This window comes from Eriocheir sinensis, unplaced genomic scaffold (genome assembly GCF_024679095.1).
Source record: "Eriocheir sinensis breed Jianghai 21 unplaced genomic scaffold, ASM2467909v1 Scaffold103, whole genome shotgun sequence".
Classification (NCBI taxonomy): Eukaryota; Metazoa; Arthropoda; class Malacostraca; order Decapoda; family Varunidae; genus Eriocheir; species Eriocheir sinensis.
In genome coordinates, this window is record NW_026110330.1 from 443,796 (window position 1) to 467,500 (window position 23,705).

General features: G+C 43.2%; 1 protein-coding gene and 4 long non-coding RNA genes across 32 annotated transcripts in view; 2 read left to right on the forward strand and 3 right to left on the reverse strand.

Moving 5' to 3' along the window:
- The first annotated feature begins 33 nt into the window (after positions 1-33).
- LOC126989031 (uncharacterized) lies at positions 34-2,912 on the forward strand. Of its 2 annotated transcripts, none has more exons than XR_007742765.1 (3): positions 34-754; positions 915-1,454; positions 1,591-2,912. It is a non-coding gene; the product is annotated as an uncharacterized LOC126989031 (long non-coding RNA). The 2 variants fall into 2 exon arrangements; XR_007742766.1 differs by having other exon boundaries at positions 915-1,319; positions 1,455-2,912.
- On the reverse strand, positions 2,206-3,204 carry LOC126989030 (uncharacterized). The gene is made up of 3 exons (XR_007742764.1): positions 2,913-3,204; positions 2,675-2,768; positions 2,206-2,349 (listed from the first exon to the last, which is right to left on the reverse strand). It is a non-coding gene; the product is annotated as an uncharacterized LOC126989030 (long non-coding RNA).
- Positions 3,205-4,915: 1,711 nt separating this feature from the next.
- The window catches only part of LOC126989032 (protein Gawky-like), a 55,451-nt gene continuing 36,661 nt past the window's right edge, over positions 4,916-23,705 (reverse strand). For 7 of the 8 annotated variants that reach the window (XM_050847559.1, XM_050847563.1, XM_050847562.1 and 4 more), the window contains 6 exons: positions 23,321-23,472; positions 21,803-21,998; positions 20,390-20,616; positions 19,450-19,840; positions 10,121-10,240; positions 4,916-7,938 (listed from right to left, as the gene is read on the reverse strand). In XM_050847559.1, the coding sequence (XP_050703516.1) occupies positions 7,561-7,938; positions 10,121-10,240; positions 19,450-19,840; positions 20,390-20,616; positions 21,803-21,998; positions 23,321-23,472 (1,464 nt within the window). In that variant the 3' untranslated portion in view covers positions 4,916-7,560. Of the gene's footprint in view, positions 7,939-10,120; positions 10,241-19,449; positions 19,841-20,389; positions 20,617-21,802; positions 21,999-23,320; positions 23,473-23,705 lie in introns of those variants that run through there. The other variant, XM_050847564.1, reaches the window with a different exon arrangement.
- LOC126989036 (uncharacterized) lies at positions 10,254-11,508 on the reverse strand. The gene is made up of 3 exons (XR_007742796.1): positions 11,375-11,508; positions 11,064-11,187; positions 10,254-11,000 (listed from the first exon to the last, which is right to left on the reverse strand). It is a non-coding gene; the product is annotated as an uncharacterized LOC126989036 (long non-coding RNA).
- LOC126989033 (uncharacterized) lies at positions 11,287-19,440 on the forward strand. Of its 20 annotated transcripts, XR_007742781.1 has the most exons (6): positions 11,287-12,827; positions 13,293-14,203; positions 14,819-15,268; positions 15,370-16,406; positions 16,671-16,741; positions 16,868-19,440. It is a non-coding gene; the product is annotated as an uncharacterized LOC126989033 (long non-coding RNA). The 20 variants fall into 20 exon arrangements; XR_007742769.1 differs by having other exon boundaries at positions 15,370-17,387; positions 17,536-19,440; XR_007742767.1 differs by having other exon boundaries at positions 15,370-17,354; positions 17,503-19,440.

Consider the following 23,705-nt stretch of genomic DNA (forward strand, 5'->3'; position numbering starts at 1 on the left):
TCATTAAAGAACTAGATTCCTTTATTCAACTCCATAAGACACAAGACTGTACTATCCGCGATGGTATAAGACATGTGACTGCACTATCCGCGATGGTATAAGACATGTGACTGCACTATCCGCGATGGTATAAGACATGTGACTGTACTATCCGCGATGGTATAAGACACAATACTGCACTATCCGCGATGGTATAAGACATGTGACTGCACTATCCGCGATGGTATAAGACATGTGACTGCACTATCCGCGATGGTATAAGACATGTGACTGCACTATCCGCGATGGTATAAGACATGTGACTGCACTATCCGCGATGGTATAAGACATGTGACTGCACTATCCGCGATGGTATAAGACATGTGACTGCACTATCCGCGATGGTATAAGACATGTGACTGCACTATCCGCGATGGTATAAGACATGTGACTGCACTATCCGCGATGGTATAAGACATGTGACTGCACTATCCGCGATGGTAGAAACGAAGTATGATTTTAAGTTAGTATTAAAAGAAATTCATATACAGAACGAACGGAGCGCGTGTTATGAGGTCCTACGAGGTACCCCGTCACCCATTCTCCTGCCGGACTTGAAAAAATGGCATGATAAAAACCCCATTAATACTCTGAGCCTCGATTTTAAGTTAGTGTTAAAAGAAATTCAAATATGGTGACAGTTTCCAAGATTCATATCAAGCGACGGTTTCCGAGATTTCAAACCCTAGGAGTGCTTGTTATGGGGTCTTCCGAGGTAAGCTGTGACCTGATCTTCCGCTGGACTTGAAAATGCACCATTGCAATTAAGTTAGCGGTAGAATAAATTCATATCAAGCGACGGTTTCCGAGATTTTGAACCCTAGGAGTGCTTGTTATGGGGTCTTCCGAGGTAAGCTGTGACCTGATCTTCCGAGGTAAGCTGTGACCTGATCTTCCGCCGGACTTGAAAATACACCATTGCAATTAAGTTAGATGTAAAATAAATTCATATCAAGCGATGGTTTCCGAGATTTCGAACCCTAGGAGTGCTTGTTATGGGGTCTTCCGAGGTAAGCTGTGACCTGATCTTCCGCCGGACTTGAAAATACGACATTGCAATTAAGTTAGCGTTAAAATGAATTTATATATGGCAACAATTTCCGAGATTTCAAACCCTAGGAGTGCTTGTTATGGGGTCTTCCGAGGTAAGCTGTGACCTGATCTTCCGCCGGACTTGAAGATACGACATTGCAATTAAGTTAGCGTTAAAATAAATTCATATCAAGCGATGGTTTCCGAGATTTCGAACCCTAGGAGTGCTTGTTAAGGGGTCTTCCGAGGTAAGCTGTGACCTGATCTTCCGCTGGACTTGAAAATACAACATTGCAATTAAGTTAGCAGTAAAATAAATTCATATCAAGCGATGGTTTCCGAGATTTTGAACCCTAGGAGTGCTTGTTATGGGGTCTTCCGAGGTAAGCTGCGACCCATATCTTCCGCTGGACTTGAAAATACACCATTGCAATTAAGTTAGCAGTAAAATGAATTTATATATGGCAACAGTTTCCGAGATTTTGAACCCTAGGAGTGCTTGTTATGGGGTCTTCCGAGGTAAGCTGTGACCTGATCTTCTGCCGGACTTGAAAATACATCAAAACAGTCTATTTCCACTTATACTTTCTTCCTTCCTTCATCAACTTTCATTCTTACATCCTCAGCGGACATTCTTCTGCCATAGAAACACAAGGCATCTCTGTGTGCTCGTCATTTTTCCGCTACTTGCCAGAATGTGATGTGGCGATTGATTTTGTCTTCTGTATTTCTCTAATAAAAGAAACGCTCGCCATGGTATATCTCTGTTCGCCATTCCTTCGTTGGTCGCCAAATACGATATCGCAACTGATTCTGGCTTCTGCATTTCTCTAATTAAGGGAACGCTTGCCATGGTATATCTCTGTTCGCCATTCCTTCATTGGTCGCCAAATACGATATGGCAACTGATTCTGGTCTCTGCATTTCTCTAATTAAGGGAACACTTGCCATGGTATATCTCTGTTTGCCATTCCTTCGTTGGTCGCCAAATACAATATGGCAACTGATTCTGGCTTCTGCATTTCTCTAATTAAAGGAACGCTTGCCATGGTATATCTCTGTTCGCCATTCTTTTGTTACTCGCCAAAATACGATATTTCAATTGATTTCGTCCTCGGTATTTCTCTATGTAAAGGAACGCTTGCCATGGTATATCTCTGTTCGCCATTCCTTCGTTACTCGCCAAAATACGATATTTCAATTGATTTCGTCTTCGGTATTTCTCTATGTAAAGGAACGCTGGCCATGGTGTCTCTTGCGGTCGATCGTAAACCATTCCTTTACCAGCCACAGAAATACACAACAAACCACCATGGATGATTTTGTTTACGAGCTCCATCCATCACTTTTCCAGTTTCAATTTCTGCCGTTCGTAACCCCAAGGAACGCTGGCTATTGTGTCTCGTAGCATTTCATGAGCAATTCTTTTATTAGCTACGGAAATACACAACAAACCACCATGGATGATTTTGTTTACGAGCTCCATCCATCACTTTTCCAGTTTCGATTTCTGACGTTCGTAACCCCAAGGAACGCTGGCTATGGTGTCTCGTAGCATTTCATGAGCAATTCTTTTATTAGCTACAGAAATACGCAAAAAAACACCATGGATGATTTTGTTTACGAGCTCCATCCATCACTTTTACAGTTTCGATTTCTGACGTTCGTAACCCCAAGGAACGCTGGCTATGGTATCTCTGTATTTAACAAACCATTCCTTTGCAGCTGCGGATATACACAGGAAAACCCCCATGGACAATTTCCTTACGAGCTGCGTCAATCACCTTTTCTGTTTCAATTTCCGCTGTTCATAACCCCAAGGAACGCTGGCTATGGTATACCTCGTGGTGGATCACAAACTATTCCTTCATCAGCCACGAATAAGCCACAAGAAAACCACATGGATGATTTTTTACGAGCTCCGTCAATCACCTTTTCTGTTTCGATTTCCGCTGTTCATAACCCCAAGGAACGCTGGCCATGGTATACCTCGTGGTGGATCACAAACTATTCCTTCATCAGCCACAGGAATAAGCCACAAAAAAACCACATGGATGATTTTTTACGAGCTGCGTCAATCACATTTTCCGTTTCGATTTCCGCTGTTTGTAACCCCAAGGAACACTGGCTATAGTATACCTCGTGGTGGATCACAAACTATTCCTTCATCAGCCACAGGAATAAGCCACAAAAAAACCACATGGATGATTTTTTCCGAGCTCCGTCTATCACCTTTTCTGTTTCGATTTCCACCGTTCATAACCCCAAGGAACGCTGGCTATGGCGTCCCTCGTGGCGCATCGTGATCTATTCCTTTGTCAGCCACGGAGCTACACCACCAGGGGACCCCATAGCCGGTATTTGTGAAGCGCTGTGTCCGTCGCCGCGAGCACTGTTGGGCCGGGTGTGGTCGTCGGGTGGGCGCACGCGTCCGTAACACTAACACCATCACCTAACATTATACAAGAGTGGACCTTCACTACGTTATCACTAATCGCGACACGAACACTCACCATGATTATTATTGGCAGCACCATTATTTGTGGACCTGACACTGGTGCACTGAGCCCCGCCCCGCGCCCGCCCCGGCCTGCCCCGCCCCGCCCCGTCACAGCCAGGCCACCACACTTTGATTGCATGTCCGAATCTCGAACTTGGGGCGGCGGTGGCGACCTGGTGGGGGCGGGGGGGACTTCGGGCGGGGCGGGGCGGCCGGAGCGGGGCCGGGCGAGGGCGGGGTCGGGCGGGCAAGGGCCCCCCACGCACCGAACGACCTTGACCACTTTTGAGGCGTGACTCTCATATCACAACGGCTAACTCACAAAGAACACATGATTTCGAGGCACGCTGGGCCCTGCGCAGCCGCCCGCTGCTGGCGGCGGGCGGGGCGGGCGGGGCGCGGCTCGGGACTACGGGAGGGCGGGCGGGGGAGGGAAATGCCATGAGTCTGTGTTAAGGCAATGGGCATGAGTGGTGGCGGCGGCGGCGGCGGCCCTCCCGACGCAGCCAGGCGGCGGCGGCGGCTGTGGCGGCGGCGGCAGGACTCGCGGGGCCGGTCTGTCCATCCGTCTGTCCGTCCGTTTGTCCGTGCGTGCGTGCGTATGTGCATCACACGACTTGGATAAAAATAAAAAAACTAGCGAAAAATCCCGTACTAGCCGCCACAGGAGCACTGCAGCCGCCATGATAAGTCGGCGGCTGCCCCTTCGACACACAGAAAGACTGACCAGGAGCACAAGACAGCGTCCGCCGTAAGCGTCGCGACACAACAACGGTAAAATCTGGAGCAGCGGCGGCAGAGGGGACCAGAGCCTCGGACAGACGGATTGACAGACAGATCGGGGGGTGACGGGAGGGGTGGGGGGCCGGGGGGGGCAGCGAGGGGTGAGGGGGAGGGGAGGGCCATGGCGGGCTGGCTGGCGTTTGGTAAGTGGAGGGCTCGTCAGTACGCAGCGAATGTGTGGCTGCGAGACTTTACGAGCTGGACGACAAGCTTGAGGAAGGCCAAACCGTGCCCCCATGAAACCCCGTGCCCCAGTGCGCTCGCGGCCCCCCCACGGCTGCCCGCCCCGCCCCGCCCCGTCCGCCCCGCCAGACAGTGAGCAGATCTACGAGTGCGGATAACCCCATCGCTGAGGTGTACGAAAGCAAGCACATTGAAAAAGTTATCCTATGTTGATAATCAATAATAATAATAATAATAATAATAATTGTCCATATAGGAAATATCACACAGATTAGAGCTATCACTGATCATAGTCATCATCATCAGTAGCGGGTGAAGTAGTAGTAGTAGTAGTAGTAGTAGTAGTAGTAGTAGTAATAGCAATAGTAATAGTAGTAGTAGTTATGTATATTTTGTTGGTGTCGTTACTGCTGTACTCTCGCCCCTCAAATAGTACGGTTTCCAATATATCGGATTCGGTTTGATACGGATCATTATGGAACATCTTTTACGATTTTTAAATTTCCCGCTCACTGGGATATTAAAAAAAAACTTAAAAATCATCCAACAAAATCCACATCCAAGCAAAACCGAGCTACTGGGAACCGCGCTATTCGACGCACGACCGTACATGAAACTGTCTACACGAACGACCTTGTTTTTTGACCTCTCCTAAGACTATGTGACTTAACCTGTATCATCTCTTAAGAGCTAAGTAATTACCTATGTATAGAACTTATGAGCCTAACCATTTGGTGATAGTTGTAGCCTATGCGACGGGCCGAGACAGACAGACACACAGACTGCGCCGCACGTAACAATAATAATGATAATAATAATAATAACTTCAAGCACAGCAACCCTAATAATAATAATAATAATAATAATAATAATAATAGACATTTGCTTCATGCTATAGAACAGACTTAGACGTATTGGCATTTTTAAATATTAGGACCAGCTTATTTTTTGAGGGATGGGTCGCGTGGGGCAAGGGGCGGGGGCGGGGCGGGGCGGCGCTGTGGGGGGGGTGGGGGCAGGCGATTGACCTCTGACCCGTGACCCGTGACCCCGACCCCTTGACCCGGGCCCTAAATTGCTTGCACCTTGAGTTAGCTACAGTAAGTGAAGAGGGTTCCATGCCATTATATAGGAGTTAAGTTTGTATAATAGGTCACAGCACGAACTGTATTTTAGAATAAGCTCCACCTCGCGACGTCTATGGATTTTGTTTTTCACTCTTACGGCGTTTATAGACTTGAATTTGTCCGTGTTTTTCTCTTTCTTTGTCGTTTTTCATGGAATTTTCACTCTTCGCGACGTCTATGGATTTTGTTTTTCACTCTTACGGCGTTTATTGACTTGTATCCGTCCATGTTTTTCTCTTTCTTTGTCGTTTTTCATGGAATTTTCACTCTTCGCGACGTCTATGGATTTTGTTTTTCACTCTTACGGCATTTATAGACTTGAATTTGTCCATGTTTTTCTCTTTCTTTGTCGTTTTTCATGGAATTTTCACTCTTCGCGACGTCTATGGATTTTTTTCTCACTCTTACGGCATTTATTGTTCTCGTTGCGTTCATGTTTTCCTCCTTTTTTGTTGTTTTTTATAGAAATCTCACTTCTGACGTTTATACTTTTCATTTCGTTTGTTTTTCTCTGTTTTTTGTCGTTTTCTTTGTATTCTTCGTTTCGTCTATAGATTATGCTTCCTTTGTTTTGCTTCCTCTTATTCTTTCGTCTATATCATTATTCTTTTGTTTATAGTTTACATAGTTCGTTTATTGCCTTGCGCTCCTTCTCCTCCTCCTCCTCATTCTTCTGTCATTTATGGTTTTACTTCTTTTATCTTGTACTGTCAATCAAACGTCTTCTTCTTCTTCTTCTTCTGGCGCTTATGAATTTCCTTGTTTTATCTTGTACCATCAATAAAAACGTCTTCTTCTTCTTCTTCTGGCACTTATGAATTTCCTTGTTTTCTCTTGTACTGTCAATTAAACGTCCTCTTCTTCTTCTTCTTCTTCTTCTGTCGCTTATGAATTTCCTTGTTTTTCTTGTACTTTAATAATCTTCTCCTTCTTCTTCTGTATTGCAATGTTCCTTTATACACTCCAAAATCCATCCATATCATAATAAATCTCTATGTCATTTTCCATATCCTTTAAGAGTCTCTGTGTATGTATATGTGTATGTATGTGTGTATGTATGCTTGGAGCTAAAATTGCAGTCTTTTTAAGGCATTTGTCTTGACCAAAGTTTAAATATACACTAAATATTTGGGGGGTGGACCACTGTGCAGGTGTGTGTGTGTACGTGTGTTTGTGTGTATGAGGGGGGGGCCTTGGGCATGATGAGGGGGTGGGGGGGGGAGGGGCAGCATTGAAAATAATAATAATAATAATAAAAACTCACATCTGAACTTGTTTGACCTCTTAGTGACCCAAAATCTGACCCTGGTGACCTTTTTATAGCCTCACTGACTGACTGACTGGCACTGCTTGAGGTCATTCTGTAAGGTCAGGTCAGGTCATGTCCCCACTTCATACAACGGGTCAAAGGTTCATTGTATAGGGCAGGTCGTGCTAGGTCACGTTCCCTAGCTGACTGACTGACTGACTGGCTGACTGGCTATTGAGGGGTCAGGTCATATCAGGTCAGGTCATGTCGCCAAGGAAACAGACGTGACCAGAAGCTGACCCAGAGTGACTGGTTAGGGGTTATGAGGTCACCAGGTCACCGAAAAAGGTCACAAAATACATCTGACCCGAGATACCGCCAGGATACAATCAGGTCAGGTCGGATCGGGTCAACGAAGGTCACAAAATAAGATTGACCCCAGACTAGCTTTCCATGATGAACTACGTCAGGTCGGGTCAACGGAACAAGGTCACAAAACAAGGTTGACCCAAGACTAGCTTTCCATGATGCACTATGGCGAGTCGGGTCACACCAGGTCAAAAAACAACAAACTGCCGATACGATTAGGTCAGGTCGAGGCTGCGGAACTGACCTAAGACTGACCTGCTGGGTGGGGGCGGGTCACCTTAGATAGGCTCTGAGGTCAAGAGTCCGTCGGGGAGATATGGCTTAAGGGAGGATGGGGTCGTGCGATGTTGGTCACCCTCGCTGATGCTACTTCCGCCCCACAGCGCTGACCCGACAACTCCGCTGGTGCTCCACAGATTTGACCCGCTGCCACCGTTCCCCCAGGAGTCCACCTTTGACCCCGAGGAAGGCTGTGAGGTCGGGGTTGAGCCGCGACCTGACCCGCCCCAGGATGAGGTGTTGTTCGGGGCGGGGGTCGGAGGGGCGCCCTGACCCTGGTGAGGCTGACCCATGACCTGCTTGACGTCGCTGTCGTTGGCGAACTCAGCGAGGATGGTCGTGTTGCTCAGCAGACAGTTATTGAGGTTGCCCTGAGCCTGAGGGAGAGAGGGACGGGGTCAGAATTAGACTATTGCTAACTATATTTCCCTATCTTTCTTTCTCTGTTAATATTTCTGTTTAATTTCCTTCATTTCTCTCAATATATTTCCCCATTTTTCTTTCTATGATCTGCCGTGCTCCATATCTCTCCCTATCTCGCTCTCCATAATTGTTTCTCTATATATATCAGACACAGGGTGAGCGTAATCTGTAAGTGATTAGACGATTACAGATTTTCAAGTAATTATAATTGAACACCCTCTTATTTTTTTTTTAAGTACTCGTAATTGTGAAGGAATACGTTCATCATGTAGCTGAAATGGTTCCTTCTGTGATTACATTATCAAAGTTTTAGTCAATAGTTTCAGGTACACAAGTTTGTACTCTAAGGGTCGCATTAGGAGAGATTTCGCCGCCCAAGAACATATATTTGACAAGGCTTTCGTAGGAGTTGTGGGCATTTCCAGGGGTAGTTTTATGACCCTGGTTGTAGTCTGAGTCTTCTTCTGTACCATGAACGTAAAGAAACACATATTTGACAAGGCTTTCGTAGGAGTTGTGGGCATTTCCAGGGGTAGTTTTATGACCCTGGTGGTAGTCTGAGTCTTCTTCTGTACCATGAACGTAAAGAAACACATATTTGACAAGGCTTTCGTAGGAGTTGTGGGCATTTCCAGGGGTAGTTTTATGACCCTGGTGGTAGTCTGAGTCTTCTTCTGTACCGTGAACGTAAAGAAACACATATTTGACAAGGCTTTCGTAGGAGTTGTGGGCATTTCCAGGGGTAGTTTCATGACCCTGGTGGTAGTCTAACCCTTCCTCTGTACCATGAACCTAAAGAAACACTCATTAGAACCCGACCGATCCCTTCTTTAACCTTTAGAAATAAGTGATGTGAGAAGCGAACGGGTCTTGAAATACCAACCTAAATATCTGTAGTAATTCAACAATTAAATATTTAGTTGCACAGTACAAGTGTAGAAAATGTGCAAGTTGACCTTTCTGTCCTTCCTGTAAGCACCATTAATACATCATGTAATCGCAATTATTTACACATAGATTTATTGTAGTCGTAATCGTGAAAATATGACTTAATCGTAATGGATTATATAACATAAGTAATCACCTTGTGTCTGATATATATATTAATCTATTTTTCAGTCTCTCATATCGCAAGACGTTCTTTCTCTACGTCCCAAAATACTAAACCCATGCGTAATCATCCATTTATAAAGAGTTAGTAGTCAGCGGTCCACTAATTTCCTTATAAGCTTAGTGGTTTTCATAATCATCCATATTTAAAAAGTTAGCAGTCAGCGGTCCACTAATTTCCTTATAAGCTTAGTGGTTTTCATAATCATCCATATTTAAAAAGTTAGCAGTCAGCGGTCCACTAATTTCCTTATAAGCTTAGTGGTTTTCATAATCATCCATATTTAAAAAGTTAGCAGTCAGCGGTCCACTAATTTCCTTATAAGCTTAGTGGTTTTCATAATCATCCATATTTAAAAAGTTAGCAGTCACTGGTCCACTAATTTCCTTATAAGCTTAGTGGTTTTCATAATCATCCATATTTAAAAAGTTAGCAGTCACTGGTCCACTAATTTCCTTATAAGCTTAGTGGTTTTGAGCGAGTAAAGCAAACATTTTAGTAAGTGGATTGGCGTTGCCCATCTCTGTATAATACTGATAAAATGTCTTGTCAATCCGCTAACTCACTTTCTGTAATAATTTCTTTCAATACGTGACTTGAACATTTTCCGATACAGTGTTTCTTCCGTTCCTCTCCCTCCCTCCCTTACCAACAGACATATAATACTACTAAAAGGTCCAGTCAATCAACTACTAAAATGTCTTGTCAATCCGCTAACTCACTTTCTGTAATTTCTTTCAATATGTGACTTGAACTTCCATTTTCCGACACAGTGTTTCTTCCGTTACTCTCCCTCCCTCCCTTACCAACACACATATAATACTACTAAAATGTCTTGTCAATCCACTACTAAACTGTCTTGTCAATCCGCTAACTCACTTTCTGTAACAATTTCTTTCAATACGTGACTCGAACTTCCATTTTCTGACACAGTGTTTCTTCCGTTCCTCTCCCTCCCTCCCTTACCAACAGACATATAATACTACTAAAAAGTCCTGTCAATCCATCCGTCCGTCCGTCCTTACCTTGGCAGCCTCTTCGCGCGATCCGTAGTTGACCAGAGCGAAGCCGTGATTGAGGGACAGGTAGAAGTTGATGAGCGGCCCGTGTTGCATGCACAGTGTCTTGAGGGTCGAACCGTCAATCTGGGGGCCGCCACGGAAGAGGAGGAGGAGGAGGAGGAAGAGGAGGAAAATGGATGAGATATTTTGAGAGAGGGAAAGAATGATAGAGATTGAACAAGAGGAAGAATTTGAAAGATGGGAGGAGGAGGAGGAGGAGGAGGAAGAGATATTTCAAGAGAGGGAAAGAATGATAGAAATTGATATAGAGGAAGAATTTGAAAGAAGGGAGGAGGAGGAGGAGGAGGAGGAGGAGAGAGAAGGGAAGAGATATTTAGAGAAAGGAGGAAGAATTTGAAAGAAGAAAGGGAAAGAAGAAGAAGAAGAAGAAGAAGAAGAAGAAGAGGAGGAGGAGGAGGAGGAAGAGCACTGTTAGTATACTCAATAAACATCCTTAACATCATATAGATTCAACTATATATCAGGTCATGGAAAAATTGTGAGGTCAGGGTCAAGCCACCAGTGTCAAGCCTAGCAGTGTTATGGACATTATGGAACAAACCTAACCTAGCTGACCTTGACCTAACCAAGCCTAACCTAGCTAATCTTGACCTAATCCAACCTTAACTTAGCTAATCTTGACCTAAAGCAACCTTAACCTAGCTGACCTTGACCTAAACAAGCCTAACCTAGCTAATCTTGACCTCATTCAAGCATAACCTAGCTGACCTTGACCTCATTCAAGCATAACCTAGCTGATCTTGACCCAAACCAAGTCTAACCTAGCTAATCTTGACCCTACCCAAGTCTAACCTAGCTAATCTTGACCCAAACCAACCTTAACCTAGCTAATCTTGACCCAAACCAAATCTAACCTAGCTAATCTTGACCCTAAACCAAGCATAACCTAGCTAATCTTGACCCAAACCAAGTCTAACCTAGCTAATCTTGACCCAAACCAACCTTAACCAAGCTAATCTTGACCCAAACCAACCTTAACCTAGCTAATCTTGACCCAAACCAACCTTAACCTAGCTAATCTTGACCCAAACCAAATCTAACCTAGCTAATCTTGACCCTAAACCAAGCATAACCAAGCTAATCTTGACCCAAACCAAGTCTAACCTAGCTGACCTTGACCCAAACCAAGCGTAACCTAGCTAATCTTGACCCAAACCAAGTCTAACCTAGCTAATCTTGACCCAAACCAACTTTAACCTAGCTAATCTTGACCTACCCAAGTGTAACCTAGCTAATCTTGACCCTACCAAACCTAACCTAGCTAATCTTGACCCTAAACCAAGCATAACCTAGCTTAACTTGACCCTATGTAAGATTAGAATGGTCTAGGTCTAGTGTAACCAAATTTAACCAGGCCTAACCTAGCTGAACTTGACCCTACCCAAGGTTAGAAAAGCCAAGGTCTAGTGTAACCAAACTTAACCAAGCCTAACCTAGATGAACTTGACCCTACCCAAGGTTAGAAAAGCCTAGGTCTAGTGTAACCAAACTTAACCAAGCCTAACCTAGCCTAATTGAATAAAAACAATGTCTGCTTAAACCAAACTTAACCAAACTTGATCTTACTAAACCAAAAACATAAAATTCAACCCATCAAAACCAATAGTGTTTTTGAATCAGCTTAAGATTAACCCAACTTACTCTAACATCTTCTAACTTAATCCAGCCTAACTTGACCCAATTGGAAATAAAATACGTAAAGCGAAATCCAGTATAATCAACTTTAACCCCTTCACTACGGCCGGGCCAACACAGTGCCCCGCGCCGTATCCAAGATCGCCATGCGCGCCAAATTTCAAATGTCGCTATTGAATATAACAAGTTTTCAGCCATAAACTCAACACAATCATCATGTATTATATATGAAAACATGCAGAATTAAATGGTGCACATAAAGAAACATAGATTAACTGGTAATTTTGAGATGTAATTATAAATATAGAGATTAAATAACTTGTATATTGGCTAAAGCGAGCCTGAACGCAGTGTGCATGCCCTCGGATATGGTACGGGGCACGCAAGGACACAGTATATGCATCCTCGTGTTGAAGGGGTTAAAGTAATCTTGTAAGCTAACTTAATCTACCCAGAGTATGGCCCCAATGAGTGCCGAGAGAAAGTGCCGTTAAAATTCAGAGCAATGCAAGGGGTGAATTAGTGTGTGTGGCCGAGATGGAATTTTTATAAGTGCGTTTTTCTCTCTCTTTTTTTCAGTTCAAGGGCGTAAAAAAATAAATAAATAAATAAAATAAAATAAAAAATAAAAAAAGCCCGCTACTCTCTGCTCCTGAATAGAGGTCAAAGGAGTGTCCAAAAAGAGAGGTCAATTTCGGGAGGGTTGTGACATCTATAGCGAATCTCCTTATGATATATTTTGCATTTTTTGATCATTTTTCGACATTTTGCTTAACTTCATTTATTTATTTTTTTCCTTAATGAACTTGTGAATTACTGTGTCGTGGCCTAGACAGAATGTAGAGCGATGTTTCAAGGTGGTTGCGACATCTATAGCGAATCTCCTTATGATATATTTTGCATTTTTTGATGATTTTTCGACATTTTGCTTAACTTCATTTATTTATTTTTTTCCTTAATAAACTTGTGAATTACTGTGTTGTGGCCTAGACAGATTTCAATGCATTGTTTCAAGGTAGTTGCGACATCTATAGCGAATTTCCTTATGATATATTTTGCATTTATAATAATTTTTCAAGATTTCATTTACATTTATTTTTTTCCTTAATGAACTTGTGAATTATTGTGTTGTGGACTCGGCAGATTTTAGTGCATTGTTTCATGGTGGTTGCGACTTCTATAGCGAATTTCCTTATGATATATTTTGCATTTTTTGATCATTTTTCGATATTTTACTTAACTTCATTTACTTATTTTTTTCCTTAATGAACTTGTGAATTACTGTGTTGTGGCCTAGACAGATTTTAGTGCATTGTTTCATGGTGGTTGCGACTTCTATAGCGAATCTCCTTATGATATATTTTGCATTTTTTGATAGTTTTTCGACATTTTGCTTAACTTCATTTATTTTTTTTTTTCCTTAATGAACTTGTGAATTACTGTGTTGTGGCCTAGACAGATTTCAATGCATTGTTTCAAGGTAGTTACGACATCTATAGCGAATTTCCTTATGATATATTTTGCATTTATAATAATTTTTCAAGATTTTGTTTACATTTATTTTTTTCCTTAATGAACTTGTGAATTATTGTGTTGTGGACTCGGCAGATTTTAGTGCATTGTTTCAAGGTGGTTGCGACATCTATAGCGAATCTCCTTATGATATATTTTGCATTTATAATAATTTTTCAAGATTTTGTTTACATTTATTTTTTTCCTTAATGAACTTGTGAATTATTGTGTTGTGGACTCGGCAGATTTTAGTGCATTGTTTCAAGGTGGTTGCGACATCTATAGCGAATTTCCTTATGATATATTTTGCATTTTTTGATCATTTTTCGATATTTTACTTACTTCATTTATTTATTTTTTTCCTTAATGAACTTGTGAATTACTGTGTTGTGGACTAGACAGATTTTAGTGCATTGTTTCAAGGTGGTCACGACATCTATAGCGAATTTCCTTATCATATATTTTGCATTTTTTGATCATTTTTCGATATTTTACTGAACTTCATTTATTTATTTTTTTCCTCAATGAACTTGTGAATTATTGTGTTGTGGCCTAGACAGATTTCAATGCATTGTTTCAAGGTAGTTACGACATCTATAGTGAATCTCCTTACGATATATTTTGCATTTATAATAATTTTTCAAGATTTTATTTACATTTATTTTTTTCGTTAATGAACTTGTGAATTATTGTGTTGTGGCCTAGACAGATTTCAATGCATTGTTTCAAGGTAGTTACGACATCTATAGCGAATCTCCTAATGATATATTTTGCATTTATAATAATTTTTCAAGATTTTGTTTACATTTATTTTTTTCCTTAATGAACTTGTGAATTACTGTGTTGTGGACTCGGCAGATTTTAGTGCATTGTTTCAAGGTAGTTACGACATCTATAGCGAATCTCCTAATGATATATTTTGCATTTATAATAATTTTTCAAGATTTTGTTTACATTTATTTTTTTCCTTAATGAACTTGTGAATTACTGTGTTGTGGACTCGGCAGATTTTAGTGCATTGTTTCATGGTGGTTACGACATCTATAGCGAGTCTCCTTATCATATATTTTGCATTTTTTGATCATTTTTCAAGATTTTGCTTAACTTCATTTATTTATTTTTTTTCGTTAATGAACTTGTGAATTATTGTGTTGTGGACTCGGCAGATTTTAGTGCATTGTTTCAAGGTGGTTACGACATCTATAGCGAATCTCCTTACGATATATTTTGCATTTTTTGATAGTTTTTCGACATTTTGCTTAACTTCATTTATTTATTTTTTTCCTTAATGAACTTGTGAATTATTGTGTTGTGGACTCGGCAGATTTTAGTGCATTGTTTCATGGTGGTTACGATATTTATAGCGAGTCTCCTAATGATATATTTTGCATTTTTAATAATTTTTCAAGATTTTGTTTACATTTATTTTTTTCGTTAATGAACTTGTGAATTATTGTGTTGTGGACTCGGCAGATTTTAGTGCATTGTTTCAAGGTGGTTACGACATCTATAGTGAATTTCCTTATGATATATTTAGCATTTTTTTATCACTTTTCGATATTTTACTTAACTTCATTTATTATTTTTTTTCCTCAATGAACTTGTGAATTACTGTGTTGTGGCCTCGGCAGATTTTAGTGCATCTATACATCTATAGCGAGTCTCCTAATGATATATTTAGCATTTTTTGATCATTTTTCAATATTTTACTTACTTCATATTTTTTCTTTAACGTAAATGATGCCGTTTTTTAAGTTGTTTCCTTCCGTTAACATTTTTTTCCACTATAAATGTCCGAGCATTTCTGTAACTCATTCAAAAACTTAATGTTCATCCAATTTCTTTCCCTGCAACATATAATCCTTCAGTTTTATTATGAAGAAAAAGGTTAGGGTGATGACACTTAACCAAGGGTGTGAGGGTGTGACCAGGGATGTGGCAGAGGTGATTAGGGTGACACTAGGCTATATTAGGGTGACAAAACACACACTAAAGCCAGAGGGGTCATGAAAATAAGGTCAGGTTAGGTCAGGGATGTGGCAGAGGTGATTAGGGTGACACTAGGCTATATTAGGGTGACAAAACACACACTAAAGCCAGAGGGGTCATGAAAATAAGGTCAGGTTAGGTCAGGGATGTGAGGGTGTGACCAGGGATGTGGCAGAGGTGATTAGGGTGACACTAGGCTATATTAGGGTGACGAAACACACACTAAAGCCAGAGGGGTCATGAAAATAAGGTCAGGTTAGGTCAGGGATGTGAGGGTGTGACCAGGGATGTGGCAGAGGTGATTAGGGTGACACTAGGCTATATTAGGGTGACAAAACACACACTAAAGCCAGAGGGGTCATGAAAATAAGGTCAGGTTAGGTCAGGGATGTGAGGGTGTGACCAGGGATGTGGCAGAGGTGATTAGGGTGACACTAGGCTATATTAGGGTGACGAAACACACACTAAAGCCAGAGGGGTCATGAAAATAAGGTCAGGTTAGGTCAGGGATGTGAGGGTGTGACCAGGGATGTGGCAGAGGTGATTAGGGTGACACTAGATCACATTAGGGTGACAAAACACACACTTAAGTCATAGGGGTCATGAAAATAAGGTCAGGTTAGGTCAGGGATGTGACCTCTGGGATGTGGCAGATAGCAAGGGTGATAGGGGTGACATATTAGGGTGACAAAACACACACTAAAGCCATAAGGGTGATGAAAATTTGGTTTGATTTGGCTAGGTTAGGTTAGGGTGACAGGAATGTGAGGGTGTGGCTATAGGGATGTGGCAGAAGTGATTAGGGTGACACTAGACTAGATTAGGGTGAAAAAACAGACACTAAAACCATAAGGGTGGCAAAAATTAGGTTACGTTAGGGTGACACTAACCCAGGGATGTGAGGGTGTGACCAGGGTGACACTAGGTTATATTAGGGTGACAAACACACTACAGGCAAGGGTAAGGTCAGGTCAGGTTAGGGTGAGACTAGGCCAGGGATGTGGTCATTGAGGGTGTGACTTCAGGGATGTGGCAGAGGTGATTAGGGTGACACTAGGCTATATTAGGGTGACAAAACACACTACAGGCAAGGGTGAGGTCAGGTTAAGTAAGGTAAGCTAGGGATGTGGTCATTGAGGGTGTGACTTCAGGGATGTGGCAGAGGTGATTAGGGTGACACTAGGTTACATTAGGGTGACAAACACACTATAGACAAGGGTGAGGCTAGGTCAGATTAGGTTGGGGAGTGTATTAGGTCAGGGATGTGGTCATTTAGGGTGTGACTTCAGGGATGTGGCAGAGGTGATTAGGGTGACACTAGGCTATATTAGGGTGACAAAACACACTACAGGCAAAGGTGAGGTCAGGTTAAGTTAGGTAAGCTAGGGATGTGGTCAGTGAGGGTGTGACTTCAGGGATGTGGCAGAGGTGATTAGGGTGACACTAGGCTATATTAGGGTGACACAACACACTATAGGCAAGGGTGAGGTCAGGTTAAGTTAGGTAAGCTAGGGATGTGGTCAGTGAGGGTGTGACTTCAGGGATGTGACAGAGGTGATTAGGGTGACACTAGGCTATATTAGGGTGATAAAACACACCATACACAACGGTGGTCAGGTCAGGTTAGGGTGACACTTGGCCAGGGATGTGGTCATTAAGGGTGTGACTGCAGGGATGTGACAAGTGAGTAGGGTGACACTAGTCTATATTAGGGTGACAAAACACACTATAGACAAGGGTAAGGTCAGGTTAGGTCAGGTCAACACATAACAAAGGCTAGGTTAGGTTAGGTCAGGACAAAACTAAACAGGGGATGTGGTCATTGAGGGTGTGCTGGAAGGATATGGATATTGTAGAGGTCACACTAGGTTAAATTAGGGTGACAAAACACTGTAGGCAAGGGTGAGGTCAGATCACAGCAAACACTTACATAGGAGAGGCTAGGTCAGGCTGAAACTAAACTAGGGATGCGGTCATTGAGGATGTGGCTGTTGAAGAGGTCACACTAGGTTAAATTAGGGTGACCAACACTATAGGCAAGGTCAGGTTAGGTTAGGGTGACACAAAAAGCTAAGTTAGGTTAGGCTAGGTCAGGACGAAACTAAACTAGGGATGCGGTCATTGAGGATGTGGCTGTTGAAGAGGTCACACTAGGTTAAATTAGGGTGACAAAACACACTATAGGCAAGGTCAGGTTAGGTTAGGGTGACACAAAAGGCTAGGTTAGGTTAGGCTAGGTCAGGACGAAACTAAACTAGGGATGCGGTCAGCTGGAAGGGTGTGGCTGTTATAGGGTGACATAAGCTACATTAGGGTGACAAAACACACAATAGGCAAGGTCAGGTGAGGTGAGGTCAGGTTAGGTTAGGTTGACATAAGCTTGGGATGTGGTCAGTAGGGATGTGCTGGAAGGATGTGACTGTTGTAGAGGTCACACTAGGTTAAATTAGGGTAACAAAACACACTAAAGGCAAGGTCAGGTTAGGTCAGGTCAAGGCAAGGTTAGGTAGGTCAGGTTAGGTTAGATTAGGTTAGGTTGACATAAGCTTGGGATGTGGTCAGTGGGGCTGTGCTGGAAGGATGTGGCTGTTGTAGGGGTGTGGCGGGAAGGGGGCGACTCTCAGCAGCTCTCCATCATCAGACAGTCAAGGGCGGAATGGAAGAATTTTGCCGATATCCCGATTTTGGGGTAATTTTTTTTTCAAGTCAAATTTTGCGTCATTTCCAATTTTCTTTGATTTTTTTTTTCGTGGGGTCAAGGGAGGAATTTCACAGTGCCTACAAAAAAAAAAAAGGAATGCCAATGGGTGATGTGGGTGTCATGGGTGCCAATCGCCGAGCCTCGAATCAGGGAATTACGTTTTGATTTCTTACGTAATTTAGATTGAGCTGCATTGCCGTGTCTGACCCCCCGAATCAAGAAGTTACGAGGCGATATCTTACGAATATTAGACTGAGCTGCGTGCCGATTCTACTGCCCTGAATCAAGAAGCTGCAAGGCGAAATCTTACGAATATTAGATTGAGCTGCGTTGCCGTGCCTAATGCTTCGAATCAGGAAATTACGCCTTGATTCCTTACGTAATTTAGACCGAGCTGCATTGCCGTGTCTGACCCCCCGAATCAGGGAGTTACGGGGCGATATCTTACGAATATTAGATCGAGCTGCGTTGCCGTGTCTGCCGCCTCGAATCAGGGAGTTGCATCTCAATTTCTTACGTAATTTAGATCAAGCTGAGTTCCCGTGTCTACTGAATCAAGAGTGAGGTTTTCCGCTCGTAAGATCTCAGTCTCAGGGGTCCAATACGTGCCTAAAAACCTGGAAACATTAACAGCTCTTGCGTTTCCTTCTTACGATTTGAGTTTTGTCACGTAAGGAGGAATTCTGCACCTTCGTTACGACGTGGTGGAATTTTTACGCATGCTGCCCCGCCTTGAATAATTTGTCAAGTTTACGAGGCTTAACATTACGAACAACAAAGTCTCTGTTAATAATTGTACGAATATATCTTTTTTTCATACATTTCGCGCTGCCTTGAAAAAATTTGGTCCTTACGAAGCTTAACATCATGAATTGAATAGAGAAATACACATACAAAGCCTCAGTTAATACGTCTACGAGTGTGATATATTTTCCGCACTTTGCGTCGCCTGAAAAAATTTGGGTCACGGCCTTCATAACAGCCTAGTGATATGACTTTACGTAAACAGAAACTCCGCTACGACAGGAACAATTCTCGGCCGACTTTAAGCGTACTGTACGAGTGATATTTTTAACACATTTTGCATTGCCTGAAAGAAATTTACGTCAACCTTAGAGAGCTCCGTAACAGCCTCATAATATTAAGACTTTGGCCAGAAATTACGTTATACAAGTTTTACGTCTTGAAAATACTCATAACAGATTGGCTTTCTCCGCCACCTCCCGCCCGCCCCTAGGCCGCCGCAGCCGCCAAATTTTACGCCTAGACAATACGTAATGGCTTATCCCTATCACTCCCCGCCCGCCTGCCACCCCTCAGCCGCCGCAGCCACCAAATTTTACGCCTTGAAACTACTTAACGGCTTAGCTTCCTGTCACTGCCCACCCCCCGCCACCCCTCAGCCGCCGCAGCCGCCCTAGTCCATTGCCATTACCTGTGGGGTCAGGTTCTTAAGGATGAGCCAGGTGGAGGGCGGCTGGCTGTTGGTCCAGGCTCCAGAGGCCGCCGCAGCCGCCGCCGCCGAATGTAAGGCACTGTTTTGGTTGTTCCGGTGTTGATCGCCCGACCAGGAGGTGGAGCGACTAAGGGCGGCCCCCCACGCACCGCCGCCGCTGCCGCCACCGCCGCTCCCGCCACCCACTACCCCGCCACTTTTTGGGACACTACCGGCAATGAGCCCCGGCGGAGGGCCCCGGAGCTTGTTGCCCGGGGCGCCCCAGAGCTCTGAAGCCAGGGTGGTTGAGCCGTCGTGAGCGGACTCACTCCATCCCGAACCGGATTTCCCGCCACTGGAGCCGCCGCCGCCACCGCCAAGCTTGCTGTCACTGTGTGGGGGGAGGAGGGTCAGGGGGACACGCACACACACACACATGCGCGCACACACATTCGTTCCGTACATACATACGCACATATATAGTTGATGTGTGAAATGAAAAATGAAAGATGTATATATTTGGTTAACTTTCTCTCTCTCTCTCTCTCTCTCTCTCTCTCTCTCTCTCTCTCTCTCAGACACACACACACATACGCGCACACACATTCGTTCCGTACATACATACGCACATATATAGTTGATGTGTGAAATGAAAAATGAAAGATGTATATATTTGGTTAACTTTCTCTCTCTCTCTCTCTCTCTCTCTCTCTCTCTCTCTCTCTCTCTCTCTCTCTCTCTCTCTCACACACACACACACACACACACACTCTCACTCTCTCTCTCACACACACACATACACACACACACTCGAATTACGACTTTTAATATTCTTCAACCTCTCTTCTTCTTAAACCTCAAACTCCCTTCACACAAACACACCCACCCACACACACGCACACGCTCTCTCTCACACACACACACACACACACACACTCACGTGGAGAGGGGTGAGTTAGCCGTGTGGTGTCCAGGGCCGGGGTTGAAGCTCCATGTGTTCGAGGAGAGGCTGAGGGAAGGGAGGTGGCTGGTCATGTCCGAGACTGTGTTGGTTGTGGGAGTCTTGCTTATGGAGGAGAGCAAGTCTGAGTCCTTGATGCCGAGGGACAGGGGTGAGCGTGTGACCGACCCCGGGGTGATGTTGGGGTCATCCTCGATATTCTTCATCTGTGGGGAGAGAGAGAAAGGGATGTTAAGTTTAGGGTATCTTCAAACATGTGATAGCTATGACCTTATGGTATAAATCAACACAGAATGACCTCACTTTGCTGTATGGAAAGTCTCATTAATAAGGAAGCATACATGAATTTTTTGAGTCAAGACCTAGTGTTTGAGGTTAAGTTAGGTCAAGTTTAGGGACCTTATGGTATAAATCAACACAGAATGACCTCACTTTGCTGTATGGAAAGTCTCATTAGTAAGGAAGCATACATGAATTTTTTGAGTCAAGACCTATAGTGTTTGAGGTTAAGTTAGGTTAAGTTTAGGGACATTATGGTATAAATCAACACAGAATGACCTCACTTTGTTATATGGAAAGTCTCATTAGTAAGGAAACATGCATGAATTTTTTGAGTCAAGGCCGATAGTGTTTGAGGTTAAGTTAGGTCAAGTTTAGGGACATTATGGTATAAATCAACACAGAATGGCCTCACTTTGCTGTATGGAAAGTCTCATTAGTAAGGAAGCATACATGAATTTTTTGTCAAGGCCGATAGTGTTTGAGGTTAAGTTAGGTTAAGTTTAGGGACATTATGGTATAAATCAACACAGAATGACCTCACTTTGCTGTATGGAAAGTCTCATTAGTAAGGAAGCATACATGAATTTTTTGAGTCAAGGCCGATAGTGTTTGAGGTTATGTTAGGTCAAGTTTAGGGACATTATGGTATAAATCAACACAGAATGACCTCACTTTGTTATATAGAAAGTCTCATTAGTAAGGAAGCATACATGAATTCTTTGAGTCAAGACCTATAGTGTTTGAGGTTATGTTAGGTCAAGTTTAGGGACCTTAGGGTATAAATCAACAAAGAATGACCTCACTTTGTTGTATAGAAAGTCTCATTAGTAAGGAAGCATAGATGAATTTTCTAAGACCTATAGTAACTGGGATTTTGTAAGGTCATGCTAGGTTAGAGGTTAAGTTGGTTAAGTTTCGGGACATTATGGTATAAATCAACACAGAATGACCTCACTTTGCTGTATGGAAAGTCTCATTAGTAAGGAAGCATACATGAATTTTCTAAGACCTATAGTAACTAGGATTTTGTTAGGTCATGCTAGGTTAACCCCCCACTCCCCCTCCCGCCCTAAGCCTAAGCCCGAAACAAGCCCGGCCAGTCCGTCTTACCAGCCAGGGTTTGCCAGGTTCGAAGGGCTTAATATCGAGCCCATAGGAGCCGGTTACATTGGGCTGCGACGAGGCTGCCCACTGTGTTGTGTCCATGGCGGGCATCCCCTTCTCGACACCGCTGGGGCTGTTGTCATTGCCGCCACTGTTGCTCTCCGGCCAGCCAGACTCCGAGGTGCGGTTGAGGGACCAGGTGCTATGGGGTAGAGCGGGTGTGATTCTAGAGAAATTGTATAAGGTTGAGATTAGTGAAGAAATGGATCGTAAATGAGAAATAGGGAGGAATTAAGTGATTTTGAGGTTAGGAGTTTGCGATAAGGGACGAGGTGCTATGGGGTTGAGTGGGTGTGATACAAGAGAAATTGTATAAGGTTGAAATTAGTGAATGGGTGTGATTCTAGAGAAATTGTATAAGGTTGAAATTAGTGAAGAAATGGATTGTATAAGAGAAATAGAGAGGAATTAAGAGCGATTTTGAGGTTAGGAGTTTGCGATAAGGGACCAGGTGCTATGGGGTAGAGTGGGTGTGATTCTAGAGAAATTGTATAAGGTTGAAATTAGTGAATGGGTGTGATTCTAGAGAAATTGTATAAGGTTGAAATTAGTGAATGGGTGTGATTCTAGAGAAATTGTATAAGGTTGAAATTAGTGAATGGGTGTGATTCTAGATAAATTGTATAAGGTTGAAATTAGTGAATGGGTGTGATTCTAGAGAAATTGTATAAGGTTGAAATTAGTGAAGAAATTGATCGTAAATGAGAAATAGAGAGGAATTGAGAGCGATTTTGAGGTTAGGAGTTTGTGATAAGGGACCAGGTGCTATGGGGTAGAGTGGGTGTGATACTAGAGAAATTGTATAAGGTTGAAATTAGTGAATGGGTGTGATTCTAGAGAAACTGTATAAGGTTGAGATTAGTGAAGAAATTGATCGTAAATGAGAAATAGGGAGGAATTAAGAGTGATTTTGAGGTTAGGAGATTGTGATAAGGGACCAGGTGCTATGGGGTAGAGTGGGTGTGATTCTAGAGAAATTGTATAAGGTTGATATTAGTGAAGAAATGGAGAAATTGCGATTGAGTGATAAATGAAATAAATAATAATAATAATAATAATAATAATAATAATAATAATAATAATAATGAAATTGATGACCTAACCTAACCTATCCTCCTCCTCCTCTTCTTCCTCCTCCTCCATTTCCTTTTCCACCTCCTCACTCTACATGTCTTCCTCCTCCTCCTCCTCCTCTTCCTTCCCTTCCTCTTCCAACCCAAAAATCAACCCAATACACCTCTTCCTCCCCCTCCTTCTTCTCCTCCTCCTCTTCCAACCCAAAAATCAACCCTATATATCTCCTCCTCCTCCTCCTCCTCCTCCTCTTCCTACTCTTCCTTCCCTTCTTCTTCCAACCCAAAAATCAACCCAATACACCTCCTCCTCCTCCTCCTCTTCCAACCCCAAAACTCAACCATATACATCTCCTCCTCCTCCTCCTCCTCTTCCTCCTCCTCCTGGTACCTGCTGGATGTCCCTAGGAGTGGGGTCAGGTTGGGTGACGGGTGAGGCTGGGGCATGCTGGGCTTCCCTGGGGCACCCGGGGCACGGATGAAGTCGCTGTCGTCTGTTTCAGGGGACGGAAGCTTCCACTGGTGATGCAGGCGACTCTGGGTCTGGGGGGGGCAGGGGAGAAAGGGGCGGGGGGTTAGGAAGGGGGATCCAACACCATGTATGTCAGTTATAGAGTATTGGATCCTTTTAAGTGGGTTTGGATATCTTATAGTGTTTTTATAGGGGATTGGATGCTGGTTAATGCTTGCTCTCTTTCTCTCTCTCTCTCTCTCTCTCTCTCTCTCTCTCTCTCTCTCTCTCTCTCTCTCTCTCTCTATGTCTGTTGTGTTGTTAT